Genomic DNA, 17,456 nt, shown 5'->3' with positions numbered 1-17,456 from the left:
TTTCCACTATTCTGTTATTAATAGGTACAATTTTAAAGCATTCTTCAGAAATATCAGTCAGCCAGCAGGATTTTTCCAAGGAATCCATCACAGGAAAAATTCATGAGTCCAGTAATGGTCTTGTTTTCTTTCATCAGTGCTACAGCAAAACCAAAGAATTTTCCTGACAGACATTAGAGGCAAGTAGGTAAATCAGCTCAGCTCTTTCACTGCCTCTCCTTGTAACCTCCCTTCATCTCCACTTCATTCTCTCCAGCACTATTCATATTCATGGACTCTTTTTTATTACATCCAGAAAACTGAATTGTGAGTCAGAATTTATTTTTTAATCAAAAGTCCTCCTCCATCTGTTGGAGCTCTTTAGGCTATTTCTGTTCTATTATAACACTGAAAGGGGGGAAAAAAGTGTTGCTTTGAGTAAACTTCTAGGCCAACCTTCTCAAATATCTGTGTGACCTGTTCAGTGTGGTGCCTTTGGCCTGATTCATCAGAGGGGCAGAGGCTCTGCAGTTCCAGATTAAATCAGTGGGAGGCCTGAATGCTCAGTGCTCCTGAAAATTAGACCTGAAGCACCAAAATCTGGGACACAGGGAGGTTCACTTCGTGCTGGCCCTGCCCTTTGCTGGACATTGTCCTTTTGTTTTTAATCCCCTTTCAACTTCCCCTTAACACCAGAAAATTGCCTTGTTCTCGCTTTGAGGACACAGAAGGATTTCCAGATAACCAGAGAGGCTTTTGCTTCCTCTCTGGAGGACTTTAGTCATCTTCCTCTTGTGTTCTCACCTGACACCTCCCAGCTATGTTGGTGTTTATCGCCTTTCCAGATCTACAAGGTCCTGCCTGCAGCCCCAGGCTCTCCTCTGCCTCAGTCTGCCCTTGCAAGACACTCCCAAGCATACTTTTCTCTATGATAATAAACATTTCAACTCCTCCAGCTCTGAGATTTAAACTTTGGAAAATAAAATTTGTTTATTCACATCTCTAGAAAGCAAATTTAAAAAGTTGTAGCTTTGATAGGTTTAGGCTGTAATGTCAATGGTAATGCAGGGAGCAGATACAAAACAAACTGCGAGTACTTTGCAGAGAGGGAAGAAGCGCCGGGATGATGCATCCTGAATGAAAAACAACCGCAGGAAATTAACAAAGGTTTAAAAGACCGCGGTAAATTTCACCGCAGGGTCTTTTCCTGAGGTTTCTGCATAAAACGATGGCTGAACGTTTTGAGATTTTTATTTTTCCCCACTGACCTTTGCGGAGAGTAAAATTAGAGGAGTCTCAGCGCTGCTCCGGGGGCAGGTGAGGGCACAGCGCTGGGGCTCGGTGAGCGCCGTTACCCTCGCCGCGGGCACCGCTACCGGCAGCGAGCGGGCGAACGAGCCTGGAGCGGAGGAAGGCGGTACCAGCCCGGGGATTCCCCGCACCATCCGCTCGCTCTTTCCCGGCTCTTTCCCCGTTATTTCCCGGCTCTTTCCCCGTTCTTTCCCGGCTCTTTCCCCGCTCCTCCCGCGCCTTCCCCGCACGGCGGGGCGGTCCCGCTGCCCCACGTTCCTCACAGCGGCCGCCAGGCGACGCCCTCGCCCCGCCCGCTCGGCTGAGGGCGCGCGGAGCGGCGCGGGGAAGGAAGTGGCGGCTCCCGGTGCTGCCGGTGTGCGGGGCTCGGCTCGTTCGGCGGGCGGATAAATCCGCGCGGCCACCGTGCCACGGCAGGGCAAGGGCAGTGCCGGCGCGGAGCTCTTCGCCTTCCTCGCTCCCTCCTCCCCCGCAGCTGCGGCGGCCCGCCCGCCTCGCCTCCCCCCGCCTCCGCCGTCCCCGCGCCGCGGCAGCGCCGGCGGGCGAGGAGCTGCCCGCGCCCGGCCCGCCCGCGCCGGGGATTATGCCAGCGGCGCGCGGGCATGCCGGCAGGCAGCGACCCGTAGGCAACGGCAGCCGCCGAGCCGCGGCGGCATCGGCAGCAACAGCAGCGGGAGCCGCGGCCGCCGCGCCGGGAGCAGCCGGTGCGTGGCGGGGGGTTCTGAGGGCGGGCGGGGGGCGGCGGGACGAGCACCAACACCTTGCGGCCCCCGGGCTGGCCCGGCTGTGCCTCGGCGGGGGCGGGAACCGCGGCGGGCCCGAGGGGAGCTGAGCTGGTGTGGCCGGGCCCGCGGGGCGGCTGCGGCTCCGCTGAGGGGCCGGTGCGGCGCGGGGGCCCCTCCCGGGACCGCGGAACGGCCCCCGCGGGCCGCGGCGGGTCCCCGCCAGCACCTGGAGGCTGCCGCGGCCTGAGCGGGGCCGGGCTGTCCGTCCTCCCCCGGGATGCGGCGGTAAAAGTTTCCCGATGGAGCAGTCGGTGACCGGGAGGGCCCCGCGGCCATGGCAGCGCCCGGCACCGCACGCCAGGGACGCGGGAGCGCAGCCCCGCGCCGCCGGGGTCCGGCGTGTGGCACGGCCGGTGCCGGGCTCTCCCTGCGCTGGCGGGCTGCGGGCGGCAGGCACCGCTCCGTGCCCGCGGGGACAGCCGGGGACGAGCGGGCGGACGGACGGACGGACGGAGCACCCTCCCTGCCGGGTCGCGGCACCCGGAGCGTTCGGGGCGGTCACGGCTCGGGGCCGGAGCCAATCCCCGGGAGAGCTCCGTCCTGGCCCCCTTCCTCCGGTACCGCATCTCCGAACCTTGAATTTCACTGAATTCGGCTCTGGCAGAGGCCCCCGGTGGAGGTTTTGTCGTGCGGTGGCCTCCGACGGGGCCTGGCCGTGGGGAGGGGGTGAAGGGGCTGCCCGGGGGTGCCTCCCATCCCTGTGGGAGAAGAGGGCGAGACCCGCAGCAGCCTCAAAGAATAAATGCCAGTGACTGATTACAGCTGAGGGGCAGCCCCGAGAGCTTTCGGGGCCCGAGACCTCCCTGTGTCAGGGCACTGTTGGGTGGTGACCGGGAGCTGGCCGTGCTCCTCAGGCGGTGCTTTTCCTTGCGGGAGTGGGAGGAAGCGATTGTTCCCTTTGGAAAGAGCAGAATTCCATTCCTTAGCTGGATGATGGGCTGCGAGAGGGGATTCTTTTTGCTGGGCCTGGCAGTCCTTTCTCCTGGCCTCCCCACCCTTCGACAGAAGGGGTCCTGCCTGGTGTTCCCGAACATCCTGGGCTCCATCCTGGAGCGTGCTGCTGCTCCATGGCTACAGCGTGAACAGCTCCAGCTTTTTGGCCAGCTGTGGGAGGATTAAATCCCTTCCTTCACGTCCTCCGCAGCCTCTCCTGCTCCACTGAAGAAGCAGAAGCATAGAGTGCACTGAGGTGCTCAGCCTGGGGCTGGGAGCATCATTCAGGGAGCCCCTCAGAGAAGCACCCTGCTCAGTCAGCTACACAAGTCAGTCCTGTCACATTTCACTTTTAAATGCCACGACTGAGGTGAAGTTTATTTAAACTGTGTGTTTAAGCAAAAAAAAAAAAAAAAAAAAAGTTTCTTCATGTGTTGGTACCTGCTCTAAAGTGAGGGCTTCCATCTTCTCTGTGCTCTGTGCGTCTGGAAGCTGCTAAGTGGAAATTTGATGTCAGGAAGCGTCTTCAGTCTTTGAAGACATAATCTGTGAGTGCTCAGCTCTGAACAGGAAAGTGACAATAGATCCGTCTTTGTGGACATCAGGACTTGAATAGGCGGATGTTTGAGGGATGTTTGAGTGCGTGTGAGAATATCAGTGGCTGTAGGACTCTATCCCCCGATGGCACCGATTCCTGTTCCGTGCCCACATCTTTTTGCTCGTGCTGTATTTTTATCGCCTGGTTTATTTTTGTCGTGACTGCGTTGTGCTCCGGGTAACACAAGACGACTGCCTGCCTTTCAGAGTTCAGCACTGGCTTCTGGGCGAGGGGTTTTCCCCCCACCCACTGTTGAATAGGAGTCTGCTGATAGTAGGGCAGCCCTTTCCCTCTTTTCCTGTGGCAGACCTCGTGCCTCCGATGGATCTCTGAGTGCCTGGTTATTGTGACAGGTAACCAGCTCCTTGTTGTGGCCGCGGGCTGCTCGGTAATTGAAACGGCTCCTCGGGATATACAGAATAAAGGATGGCCAGGCACGAGAGCACTGTTGCAGACTTGTCCTGGCTTGTTGCTTGTCTCAGGATTTCTGCTTTGTGGTCCTTGCAGTGTGTTCTGGTTGTGGCAGCATCTCTGAGAGGGGAAGGAAGGAGCAGCCGGGGCTGGGAACGCGGCTTGTGCTGCTTTTGATGGAGCAGACTTCTGCTAGGCTGCTGGGCTTCATTAATCATATTTAAGTTTCTGTCACTAACTTTTAATTAAAAGCATAGTTGATACCACTTTAATGAACGTACAGATGTTAGCCATCTTCATGCATAAAAATGCTTTTTAATTCCCCTACTATTCCCTTTATGGCCCTTAGATGCTTTTGTTGCCATCTAAGCCGTGTGCAGTAGCAGCTGTTTATCTTCTTAATAAAACTTTTTCTTGTGTCTGTGTTCGGGAAACAATAATGGTTTGAGTAAACAATTCCCTGGTATCCTTTAACAATATATTTTTAAGAACTTGGCAGAAAGGGTCAGAAGTGGTGCCTAAATAGTGAACTGCAATGCTCTTGCTGACTATAGCCCTGAGCCTAGAGTAAGACACCTGATATTGTTGGCTGTTCTCAGGCTTATGTGAGGTGATGAAGAAAATAAGAAGCCCTCAGAGTATGACTTTTGATTCTGATGAGCTTCACGAGGATCTTTTCCCCAAATGACAACTTCTTATTAAAATATCTTTTCTATTTTGGGTTTGCTGCTGATGGTGTGTGTCAATGCTTTGTCGCTTGTTGTGCATCTAACAGCCTGAGCATTTATTGTGATTTACCATCTGGCATGTGGGAGTTTTATCTAACTTCTCATTTTACTTGACAGCAACCAGTTTGGAAAGACCTTGTCCTGGTTTTTTTTTTACCCCTAATAGAAATTCTCAAAACTTAAAATTGACAATGGGGCTAAAAGGTTTTGAATTTAAAGAATTACTCTCTTTTTATTCACAAATTGTTACTGCTCTGTGAGCTGGCCAAAGAGAGAAGCAGCACATCCTTCAAGCGAGCTAATTTAAAGAAGGTTCCTCCAATTAGTCCTAAGGAGCATTTATCTGCCCTCTGCACTCAAATAAAACCCTTGTCATTCAGTTGCTGTCTTGGCAGCCTGAGTGGAAGGCTTTGGAAAATGGCAAGTGAAAGCTGATGCTCGCTCCTGAGTACAGTTTGACTCATGCCTTTCATGCATATTCACCATAATGTCCTGTTCCAGGACAAGCAGGATCCCTCGAGAAACATTTCTTCTTTTAAGGTGTTTTTCTTTTAGGCTTCCTCTTATTAAAGGCTCAAATAAGAGGAGAGGCTAGAAGCAAGCATCGATGTGTTGCTTTGCTTTATTTTTATTTTCTTAGAAGGAAAAAGCAACTCATGGTTTTCTTAACAGCCAACTTCTCTAAATGGTGAAGATGCCTTCTCATTTAATTTTAAAACTGGCTGACGCAGGGTGTGATGCAATTAATATTTCTGTTTATCTCCCCAAATTGGTAAAATATGCCTAAATTTAATTTTGAGCCCAAAAGTGTCTTATAAACAAAAATGTTCTGTAGTTTTTCAGTGTGAATGGAGATGGAATAATTAATGGGGGAGGGAGGAGAGAATAAATAAAACACTTTTTATTTATAACTTTATTTCCTGGGTGTTGGAGGAAATCCAAGTGCCACAAGATTGTACTGGGGCAGAGTCTGTCTGAGCTCACCCACGAACTGAAAGGGAATGTGGCTTCTCTAATTGTGGTGTCCATGCCAAGAGTCCTAGGAAAATTTAAATGAACAAAGTAATGGATGATATTTGGATGTTCTTAATGTAAGAAGAAAACAATCCAGCCTGGGGCTGGCCCAGATCCTGTCACTACAGGGAGTTCTAATCAGCACCATGCCAAGTCAACAGACAGAGCTCCCAAAGTCAGGCTTGTGCATTTTCCAGAGGAAAGAGGGTTTGCTGGTTTGACTGGATGGTGGTTTCAGTTTTTCCTTTTAATTGCACTAATATTTCTTAAATGCTCACAGCAAAATGCTTCAGTAAATCCCACTGGAGAACTTCGAAACCAGTTGGAAAAAGGTACCTTTCATTGTGAAGGAGGGAGGGGGAGGTGCAGGGGACCTCCTGAGGGATGGGATGGCAGGAGCTGGAGACAGAGCTGCTTCCCCTTCCTGCAGCTCTTCCTGAGCGTGTGACACAGGGTCAGGCTTCAGAGGGGAGAAGAAATAAGAGGTTGCTCAGGCAAGTGGAGTTTTTGGGCAAAGCTGGGTGCAGGGAAGAAATCCAGTTGGCACAGGGCTAAAACCTGCCCTGGGCAGCTTGGCCACACCTGAGGAGGTGCTGGCTTTGCAGGGAGAGGCCATCCAGGAGGGGAAGGGGAGAGAAAACTGTGCCTTCCTGTCCCTGGGCTTCCTGTGCCAGGGGTGGTGAGGAGGATGAGCAGGACCCTTGGGTTTGGTGGCTGGGTCAGTGCAGGGTGGGGCCTGGCAGTCCCAGGGCCATTATCCTGGGGCCATTGTCCCGGGGTCATTGTCCCGGCAGCCTCGGACCTGGCACTGGGCAGGGACAGACATGCCAGCGCCCTGAGTGTGCCCAGGGTGCCACCGAGGGCAGGGACAAAGCACACACCTGGCTGAGGAAGGAGTGCTGATAGGAGCAGGGGCACCCACAGCAGAGTCTCGGTCTCCCAGCAGCAGCACAGGCTGATTTTGGCTTCTCCTGATCCAAGCAGTGGCTGGGAACTCCAAATTAGATTTTTTTTTTTTCTGGCTTTAAACAGCCTCCAGAAAATGTTGCTCAGACAGATTTGAAGACCTACAACATCCAGAAGTCTGCACCTCTGTGGACCTCAAGTTGTTTTCCTGCAAAAATAACCCAAGCCTGGGTACTGAGTACCTTGGGTAGTGAGGACTCTGCACAGCTTTTACAGTCCTGGCTTTGTGTTTGGACAGCTGAGGTTGGTGAGTGCTGAGGTGTGGGCACAAACCTTAAAACTCTCCCTGGCAGGAAAACTGGTGGGATTAGGTGAATTGGAGGGAGTCCCTCGATGTGATGAGGAAAAGTGATTTGCCCCTCATGGCTTTCTTTAAACAGCTCAGTCTCCAGTAGGAGACCAGATACTGGGATTTCTACTCAGGGGCTTTCCACCAGTTTCTGTGGTCTCATCATGGTGGAGGGAGGGAACTGAGATCCAGAAAATCCAGTAGTGGAACAGAGGTGGTTTGCTGTGAGCTGGGAAGGCACAGCTGGTGAGGACTTGGGGAGGAAAATAGTGAATGGACTGCTGAAAGATTTGTAATTCACCATTGGACAGGGATTCCTGTAATGGACAGGGAAGCTAACTCTGATTTGGATTGCTGGCACTTACATAACGATCAGGGAGCTTCAGGATACTAATTCAGGCTTAACCCTCAGAGCAGTGACCTGGGAAGGCATTTTAATGGCACGAGAACCAATTTGGAGGGTGGGAGTGTGTAATCACATCAGCACGCTGAGGTATCTGGGCACTGCAGGGCGAGGCTGCCTTATCTCTGGCTCCAAAGAAGTTTGGTATTTACATGACTTAACTCTGGATGTGTCGAGGGGCCTTAATTCCATTATGTGCTTTAGAAGGTTATGGGAGGATTTCAGGTTTTTCTGGTACAGCCGTGGTAAACAGCAGTTTAGCTTCAGCTGTGTTTTGAACAGGTTTTCATAAGGAGTTGGGTTTGGATCATTTTCTGTCTCTCTTCAGATGATTTGGGTTGCAGTCAGAGTTATCCATAGCAAAACCTGGAGGGCTGTGGGCATTTCTGAAGAGGTAAAAAAAATAATGGGCTGTCATCAACTACCACCTGTTTGGAAGGAACAGCAAAACAATTTCACATATGCATTTGTTTATAAACATGGTGTAATTATGTTTTGTATACATCAGAGGATAATTCAATGGGAATAATTTCACTTGTAATTTGTTTCAAGATCAATACCAGAACTGAAATAATCTTCTAAAGGTACAAACATGGTAGAATCACATTCTCTATGTGGGTGGCTTACCTATTTTAATGTTGCCTTTTTTAAAAAAAAAAAAAAAAAAAAGAAGGAAATAGAGATTTTATATTTATCATATGAGGTGAAATTGAAATCTAAATATTTACATCTTTTCACTGGATCTGGGGTTGAGCACCAGCTGTAGGCGTTGCCAAGCTGTTTAAGTTGTCTCCTCCACAGAGCAGGTTGATTTCTCCAGGGTGGTGGAGAGATGGATGGAGCCTCATGTTTCTGGCTCTTATTTTCTATCCTGTCTCTGCATCTGGAAATCCTTCCCTCTGTGGGCTCTGTGACCTGGCCTCACGTTCAGAGGGTGTTCCAGCCTAAACATGCTGAAGTTAGACATGTGTTGTCTCCACGAGAATGCAGAGTAAACTGCAAGCTGTGAAACTGGAGGGGGAGTTTGGGGCAGGAAGATGGAAATAACTCGAGATATTTGGTGGAAAAGAGCAGGAGGGGGAGGAGGGCCTCTTGCTTGGTTTTTCTTTGCCATCCCATCTCCTCAGTAACATCCTCTGTGCTCTTCACAAGCAAAGGTGGAGGATCACTTCTGTCTTAAAGAAGGGTAAACCAGGAGCAGACATAGGAAATGTTTCCAAATTTCAGCAGAAGAGACACTAAAATTCCTGAGATTTCTGTCTCTGGTTTTGTTTTGCTTTCCTTGTTTCCCTGTTAATTTCTTGAGCAGGCTTGACATGGGGCTTTTAGGCTTCTCATCCACCCAAGTGAACTGATGGAGCCTGTTTGTTCTCCCTCTCTTGTTTTTAAGGATCATTTATCCAGACTCACGGGACTCTTTGTTTGTCTAACCTGTCTCTGGCTTGTAAAACATTGTTCCTTCTGTTAAGTCCAACAAACAGTAAACATCTTCCATCAGATATCCTCAAAAATGTGTTTAACCTGGGCACAACTGTTTCTATTGAGACTAGAACAATTTTAATGCTCTCTTTTGCTTATATTTAATACCTATAAATAAGTTTTTCAGAAGGGCACCCTCGTCTAGCACACTGCCACTGTGAGAAGAAAGAGCATATTTGGACAAGCCTACTTGGAGGATTAAACTTTTTTGTTCAGCTTCTGTGTGAAGCTTGCCCTGGCTTCCCAGTTTTCATTTATCCTTTTGTTTAGAGCAGGGAGAGATGGTTTGACTTGCCTTGGGTATCTTTAGATCAGATCTTCTGCATCATGTCTGCCAAACATCTGGGCAGAGAGGATGGAGAGGAAGGAGCTTTCTGTGCTCCTGCCTGTTCCTTTGTACAGGTGCCCCAGCAGCAAAAGGAGTTTGACATAAAGGGGAGATTTATTTCACTGTCTAATGGAGCATCTGTATTATCAAAGGCAGATATGTCAGAGCACTTTCCCCCTCCCTACTCTGTCTTTTGTTGTCTGAATGTCATTTTGCTGATAGAACTTGTGTTGTATTCCTTTTTATCAAACTAGAACTGGAGGAAAAAAAGAAAAAAAGATGTGATGCTTTGTCTTAAACGTTGTTACCAAAATCATCAGCTAAACCAGGCAGAGTGAGGATTTTAATTCCTGGTTTAAGACTGAGTATAATTTGGCTTTCAGACCTCCCATTTTTCCTAAATCAAGTTTATGGTAGCAGCAGCCATGAGTGTCAGCTTCTGATTATAAACAGATTTGGAGCCACTAAAAACCTCCTTGAAATCAGTTTGACAACTGTTTGAGAACCACCTTTTTAATATTCTCAGCAAGTTCCCTGCTGAGGTCTCTTGCAGCAGCCTTGTAGATCTTGTAGATGTTAGTCTTTCCTGCATATTTTATTTTAACTTGCTCATAAGCTTCCTAGGAAAATGCACATGGATAAGCTTTTCCAAGCTTTTTAAAAATTCATTTTTACATTGAAACCTGGGCTCAGCAAGATGAGAGTTGAGTGGAAACTGGCTGTGCTGGGCTGGGGAGTGCAGCACCTTGGTGCTCAGAGTACCTTGCAGGGAGATGCTTTTTGCTTTTGTTTGGTTTTCTTGAGGCTAAATCCCAATTTCTCCCCGCAGTTTCTGACTCCAGGTGGGTCTCTGGACCTGCAGGGGGGTGGAGGGTGCAGCAAATCCATCACCAGGGGAGACAGTGGGATGGGCTGGGGGGTCTCAGGGTGCGCAGGCTCAGTTGGGAGAGGGGAAGGGAGATTGGCTGGTGCTGGTTTTTATTCCTGCAGCCCGTGACAGCCCCTGCTCTGAACCACCAGGCTCAGAAAACCTGAGCAGTTCCTAAGGGAGCATCACCCCAGGCCTGTGCTGTGTGCCCAGGGCTCTGTACTGCAGGTATCAAGGGAAATTCCATCTGGAGGTGGAAAAAACAACCCTGGCAGCCTTTCTTTCTTCGAGGCTGGCAGCAGGAGCAGAGTCAGGGACAGATTTCCATTTGACTCATCTGTTGTTGAGATGGTGACACCCTTGAGTCACATTAAAAACGAGACCTTGTAGCTGAATTGGCACATCATGGAGCAGGTGTTTGCTGGGGTTTTTGGGGGTTTGTCCTTGTTCAGAAAATTATTTTCCCGTTCGCTGAGATGGGATGAAATTGATGAATGGTGTTGCTGATGTTCTGGGTTAAAAATAACAGAAAACCTGATTCAGGTGGAATGCTGGAAGTTAACTGTCAAGATAACCTGCTTGAAATAGTTGTAAAGGCCTAAAAAATAAAATAAAAGAATAAAAAAGATGAGTGCCCAGTAGCCAGATGGTTGGAAGAGAACACCCCACGATCAATGAGGCAATATGTAAATATTTTCGATCATTACCACAGTACTGCTGTGTTGACATTGAAATTCAGAGTGTTATTCTGTGGGACTCCTCATTGATCAGCAGATGAGCTCTGATAAAACAGAGGATGAAAGCACAATACTGAGCATTATTATGGATTGTGGATTTCATTGACAAGGACAGGCTTCCATCAAGGGCTAGGAATGGATTTCAGATGCTCTTTAAGCACGTTGCTGAGCCACTGTGTTCTTTCTGGCTGTCAGCTACCAATTAAATGGTGTTTTATTTCTTGAGCTGCTTTATTTAAGGTGAAATACTGCATAATTGACTAATTTTTCTGTGCTAATTGCTACAGTTATATGGGAAGGAGCAAGGTGGAAGCTGACACAGAGTTCTCTGCTTGAAATATACCTGGCTAGAAATGACTGGAAAATAATGTTAATCAAACAGCTGAATTAAAGTAATTTTTTTTTCATAAAAGATTCTCCTGAAAGCTGGTTGTAGAGACCCTGTCTGGCTGAGTCACTTAGAAACCTTCACGGGGTGATAGTATTCTCATGAATAAAACATGAAGTGCCTTTGGCATACACAGGTGCTGAACCCACCCAGAGGCTTTTTCTTTTTTTTTTTTTTTTCCTTCCTTCTCCTTAAAAAAAAAAAAAAAAAATCCCGTTGGTTTTACTCAGAGGCAAGTCTGAAGCTTGACACTAAATGGACTCTTTTGAAAGCTGCTTTTTAAGATCTGCCCACCCCAAAACAATCCCAGCAGGGGCTGCTGCTGGTGGTTCCTGGGATCCCAGCCTGGAGGCAGGAGGGAGGTTTGGGAAGGTGATGTGTGTGGGGAACAGGTTGCCATCTTTGTGTGATATTAAATGTGACTCTTCTTGTTTTACATAGACTGGTGTGAGGTTCCTAAAAATCTTATAAGGGTGCATATAGAATGTAGGCTTTGAGTTTTTGGAAATATTTTTTTCTTGCAGTTGATCAGAGCAATGGGTTGTAACATTTCCCATTTCATATAAGGGAATAAAGACTTTTAGGAAAGGCTTAATGACTTCTAAGGAAGGAGGGAGAGGGCTCTTGGCAAATGAAAAGCTCATTATAGCTACAGCAGGGTCCAGAGCCCAGGCAGCTTCTGGAAGCTTTTTGCTGTTTGTTTTCCCTCCCTTTCCCTTGGGTCTGGCTGCTTGCAGTGCAGCCAGGACCTTGTGCTCCTTTGGGAATGTAACCCCGGGGCACTTGGAGGGTCCAGATGCTACAAACATCAGAGAGGGAAAAATGGTCTCAGTGCCTTTCCAAGCTGCTTGTATTTTCCACTTAACTGCTGCATTTCTCTTGCATGTTGATTAATTTCCTGGCACGTCCTGGAGCCTGTTCCTCTGATTAGAGTTCTTAGGATTTTGAATTTATTTCCCTGTGGTTTGTTGATTTTTAGTTGCTCACTTGTATCCCCTTAGTGCTTTAGGGTGGCTGGTAGGAGAACAAAGCCACCTTTTTTGAGGATAAAGGGCTCTGGAGACTCTCTGTGGTCTGAAACTGATGCTCCCAAACCATGGGCATGTGGTGTTTGACCACAGCTGACACTCACTAGGGCTTAGAATTTATTCATGCAGATTGGGCAAGAGCAGGAGGCTGAGCTAGAGCAGCTGTGGTGATCATGAGGAACAGTTGTGCTGGTTCATTTCTCCCTGCAAGATGGTGCTGTCAGTGCCTCTGACTTTGCAGAAGCTTTCTTATTGCCTCTGTTGGGCAGGGTCTGGTCCTCGAGGCAGGTGAGTTGTGGTTTGGGGTTGTCACCAGGTGCGTTTGTCCAGGTAATGGTGAGGAGGATGCTCTGCCTGTCCCACCAGTGTAAAGTGATTTAGTGGTGGCAGCAATGGTGCCTCCTGGAAGGACTGGAAAGTGAAGTGCAGCACATCAGTTCAGCAGAGAAGCCTTCAGAAGCCAGCAGAAAGCATCTTATAGTTAATTAATCATCCTCCATGGAAGGGTGAATGCCAGTTCTGTTAGTGCAACGTGGTGTTTTCAACACTGGTGCTAAAAACGAGCTATGTGGCACCTCTGCCTCTTTGCAAGAGATATTTACATGTGAATCTGTCTATTAATAGCTGTGGTCTGTTTTCCTGTGCCTCGGGTGCTGCTGAGCTGTCGTGCTGCTCCAGAACCAGAGGTGGTCTTTGATTTGGTTCTGTGCTGCTCCAGTGCCCAGATGCTTCCCTGAAAGCCTTTCGAGGAAGGAAGAGAGTTTGTAATGTTCCTTTTTGCAAATCACCCATAATAAAAATGTTGTTGCAGCCTTTTGGGAGCTCTTGCATTAACTCACATTTCTGTGTTTTTGTTGCGTTGCTTTTTCCTGGTGGTTTGGACAAATGTGCCCCTTGTTTAACAACGTGAATCCTCCCACACTTCAGAAGTTTAATTTTAAAGCAGAAGCAGTTTTAAATGTGTAATTGATTTCCATTTTGCACAGCATGTTTCTGAAATGCAGACAGGGTTAATGATTATAGAAGAGGAGGAAAACCTGACAATTTTTAAGTTTAAATTTTGCCTTGGTAATCTGTTCTCACACCTAAAAATAAGTAAATTAAGAATAGCATCAGCAAGGCCTCTGCAAACTGCAGTGACTTTAAAAAGTGATGACTTGGGAATACAGTCAAGGTGAATTGTTTATGATTATTCCAGAAAACAAGTTTTATAGATGTCATAATGTCCTAGGCTACATTAATTATCTATTACTTTTGGTGTTTGCTGCAGAGAAAATGCCAGTGTTTCTGTTTTCCCATAGGCAATACTTTCAGTTTCTCTTGCACAGAAATGTTTTTGCTTTTAATCACTTTTGATTGCAGTACCATTAACAAGTGTGCAGAGAAATCAGTTTTTCTGTTTGGACCAATTGCTACAGACTTAGTGTGACTGAAAAGAACTTTTGTCATCCTTCCCTAATGTACAATACAGGGAAAAACCCCAACCCCAGAACAAAAAAGAAAAATGGAGGTAGGAAAATTGATTTTTGTTACCTAAAGGAGGCTTTGTGGCTGCCCTTCCAGGTTTGCAGGTACCCACCCTGGGGGGCTTTGAGATTGGCCTCATCCAAATGCTGAAACCCTTTGAAGCCCTGTGTCCAGGCCCTGCTAATTCTGAGAGCTGTTCCCTGCTCAGCAAAGCCAGACAGAGAGAGCAGGGCCCTGCTCTGACTCAGTTTTTTACAATTTATTTACCAAAGTGTGGGTTGTAGTGGATGCTTCTTTTGGGAGGATGGTGTCTGGCATATCCAGCACCTAGAGAAACTTGTCTTGCTTGTGGAAAATGGGGAAAGAATGGATATGGACAAATCCCAGTGTGCTTGAGGAATGGATTATTGTATAACCTGTAAACATTGGTAAGGCTCAGTCAGACTGGATGTGTATTGAGTTAAAAACTACACAGCTATACTGAATCCTTTTAGAAGAGAAAGGTAGTGTGAGGATTCTTGTTTACTTGCAAATCATAATGGTAGAATGGCTAAAAGGACTAATGAAATCCTTGCTTTCACAAAAAGGCATTTAAAATTGAAAGGCAAAGCAAGATTAAAATGTTGTATTTAAATATATTTCCATCATACAGATTTGAATAGTTGCTTTAGAGAGAAAGTCCTTTGAGCTTTGCATGGTCATATTGTATATAACAGTAGGGGAAGAAACACTTTACATTTCCTTTTATGAAAAGTATTTTTACTTAAAGCATTCATTAAGAATTTAGTGGGTTAATTCTGCCCCAAAGTGCACACACAAAATACTGGCACAGGTATCAAATCATCTAATATTTTTTCTTCAGTTATAAAGAAGATGTAATTTTAAAAGTAGTGGTGATTTTCAGTTTTTATTTTGTTGTAAGCCTGAAGAATTAATTTTATTTATCTTCTTTATTTATTTATCTTGACTGTATTAATGTTGGCAGCAAGATCAATAGTCAATGAAAGAAAAGAAAACTTAAGATTCAGTTTCAGATAAGTTCTGATCAGATCCTAAACCACAGGGCCACAGACTGGACCTGTGGTTCCCAGTTCTGACAGATCCAATCTAAAAAGTGCATCACGGAAGCTTTTGAGATAAGTTAAACAACTTGATAAGTTAAACAACTTTCAACATTATTATTATTATTATTATTATTATTATTATTATTATTATTATTATTATTATTATTACCACCCAGCCTGGGAAAGCAGAAGTGCCATTTGGGCTCTGTGTGCCTGGCTCAGCTGTGAATCAGCAAATGACGTTAATAAGCATTTGTGGACTAAATATATTTTTAAGCTGTCTGGCTGCTTGCTCCTGGTGAGATTTCTGAGATTAATGGTCCTGAAGCGTTACTCACATTTGCTCTTCCTCCAGGATGAATCTGACCTGGGCAAGCACTATTATATTTTTTAAATTGCTGTGCAAGAAGTTACAAGAGTGAAGATCAGTTACTGGGGTTTTTTTAAGCTGTTGGCAAGACATAAATTTATGTTAACTGAAGCAGTGTTTGCAGCTAAAGGTATTGATGTTTTTTCCAAACATTTCAGTTCTGTAGGGGAGGGAACAGAGTGTATTGACGTTTTATTTATTTTTTGTGTAACACTTTGGTAGCAGGTGCTGGTGTTGAGGCTTGGATCCAAGTCCTAGTCAAGATGTGCTTTAATTTGTGTGGTTGTGGACCCAGATTTGCATGTTCCAGTGCAAAACACAGCCCCTGCTGCTGGGAGAGAGAACAGGGAAGGACAACTGTGCCCTTTGTGACCTGAAGGGGAAAGGGATAATGGGAGTTCAGTGATATAGAGGCAGATTTAATGTGAGCATGGGGAACCACAACATTCCCCACTCTATCACCCTGTTGGACCAGTGCTGGGAGAGCCCTGGCTGTGCTCTGGCTGCTGCTTGGAGGACAGAGAAACAAGACATTAAAGAAGACCTAAAGAAACCTGGATATACCTGGGGAGATCATCAGTACATGTACACATGTGTGTGCCCTAAAGTGCAACCCAGCTGCTTTAAAAGCAGCATTCAAACCAGATTGCAGTGGTTGGAGGTAAAGATGAGACTGGCCAAAGGAATCTCTTAGAAAGGCAGCGGGGCTGCTTGGAATGTCAGGCAAAGCAGTCACTTGCTCTGCAGGCAGCATCACAGGTTCCTTCTGTCCTCAGCCCTCCTGACAAAAATCGGCCTTGGGGGAGAGCAGGTGCCTGGAATAGGAGTGTAAATGGGGTGCCTGGGCTTCCCCCACCTGGGTTTGCCCTCCTGGGTGCTGCTGGTTCACCAGCCCTGCCTTTGTTCCCTGTGGCAGCTGCTGCCTCCTTGCTCCTCCAGCTGTGGAAGGATTTGTGGGGATTACAAGGGCAGCTCCAGCTCTGCTTCCATCCTCAAATGTGGGAACCTGCCCAGGCTCTGGGGGCTCTCTGGAAGAATCTGTGATGTGCTGGGTTTCTCTGTGGTGTCTCCTCCTGGGAAGTCCCAGAGCTCCAAGCTCAGAAGGAGGGACATGCTTGGAGAAGTGTTGTACAGAGGGAGCACGTGAGAGTGGTCAGTGCAACGTGTGTGTTTTTTCTTCTCTCCTTTTTTTCCTTCTTAATTTCCATGAGTTAGAGATGACGATGACTCATGGTTTGGAACACACTTTAAATCCCTGAGGTGCTCATTGCCGCCTACCATCACGTATTGAATTTCTGACATACCGGAGGGATGTCTGCAGAGAAACTCTGATGTGCAATTAGAAAATGTTGTAGCTTTATGTTGTTTGCATAGGAGCCATTAGCATGGTGTAACTGGAAAAATAATGCAGCTTTATTCTTGCTCTTGATTTCCCATGGGCATGGCAGTTCAGCAACTGTGTTCTGTCTTTTTCTAGGATGTTGACACATGTGGACCAACAGTGACATCCTTTTTCAGCAATGCTGTTTTTGCTCCCTCCTGCATTCAGAAACATCTAGAAAGATTTTTTGCAGAAGGTAGGTTCTGACATTTCAGCTGGATGGCTGTTCTTTTTCTTCTGGGTTAGAAAAAAACATTCAGATGTTACTAGGGAGAATGGTAATTTATCTGAAGGATACTAACTTTCTGTTGGTGAGAGGAGATTAACCTTAGCTTGGGTTCCACTTGAATAAATGCTTGGGGAAAACGTGGTGAAAGGGAGGCTGGAGAATGGCTGCAGGAGCTCTTTGAGAAGGGCTTGGCAGTCGCAGGACATGGTTGGCTTAAATTGCATAGATGTGTGCATTGGTAATAAACTTCTTTTGAAAGAAAGCTCACACTCCTTGCCTTTTTCTGTTTAGTCAGCATCCTTTCCTGCTTAAAATATTTCAAATAAATAAATTAAAAGGGAAAATGGCTGCACAGGATGTGCAATTAATATAATTTTTAATTTAAATCTTGGGTGTGTTTTCTTCTAAAAAAAATATCTTAACCTTGTTGATTTTATTTGTACTGAAATAAAAAGTAGTACAGCCTCATTTACTACCATCAAATTGTAGTTTCTACTTTCTTTTTCTTCTGGACTTTGAATTTGTTTTGCATTGCCAGTAGGACTGAGATGCAGAACTTCCCAATAAACAGTGTGGAAGGGGAAGCAGTTACCCATGGTGGCTTCTAACAAGGAAAAGGGAAGAGATGAAGTTTTTTATGAATGTGTGTACCTGCTACACCCTTATGCTGTAACCTTTGCAGTGTTGCTTGGGGGTTCAC

At 46.7% G+C, this 17,456-nt stretch overlaps 2 protein-coding genes across 10 annotated transcripts in view; one reads left to right on the top strand and one right to left on the bottom strand.

Moving 5' to 3' along the window:
• Nucleotides 1-1,549: 1,549 nt before the first annotated feature.
• LOC132336420 (proline-rich protein 2-like) lies at nucleotides 1,550-2,641 on the bottom strand. The gene has a single exon (XM_059863869.1). The coding sequence runs from the start codon at nucleotides 2,639-2,641 to the stop codon at nucleotides 1,550-1,552; it is 1,092 nt and encodes a 363-aa protein (XP_059719852.1).
• Nucleotides 1,842-17,456, top strand: part of PITPNM2 (phosphatidylinositol transfer protein membrane associated 2) — a 125,689-nt gene continuing 110,074 nt past the window's right edge. For 8 of the 9 annotated variants that reach the window (XM_059863316.1, XM_059863314.1, XM_059863320.1 and 5 more), the window contains exons 1-2: nucleotides 1,842-1,994; nucleotides 16,624-16,723. The gene's annotated coding sequence lies outside the window, so the exon portion shown is untranslated. The remainder of the gene's footprint in view (nucleotides 1,995-16,623; nucleotides 16,724-17,456) is intronic. The other variant, XM_059863312.1, reaches the window with a different exon arrangement.

The sequence above is a fragment of the Haemorhous mexicanus genome, chromosome 19 (genome assembly GCF_027477595.1).
Source record: "Haemorhous mexicanus isolate bHaeMex1 chromosome 19, bHaeMex1.pri, whole genome shotgun sequence".
Lineage (NCBI taxonomy): Eukaryota > Metazoa > Chordata > Aves > Passeriformes > Fringillidae > Haemorhous > Haemorhous mexicanus.
This window is presented reverse-complemented; position numbering and strand designations above follow the sequence as displayed.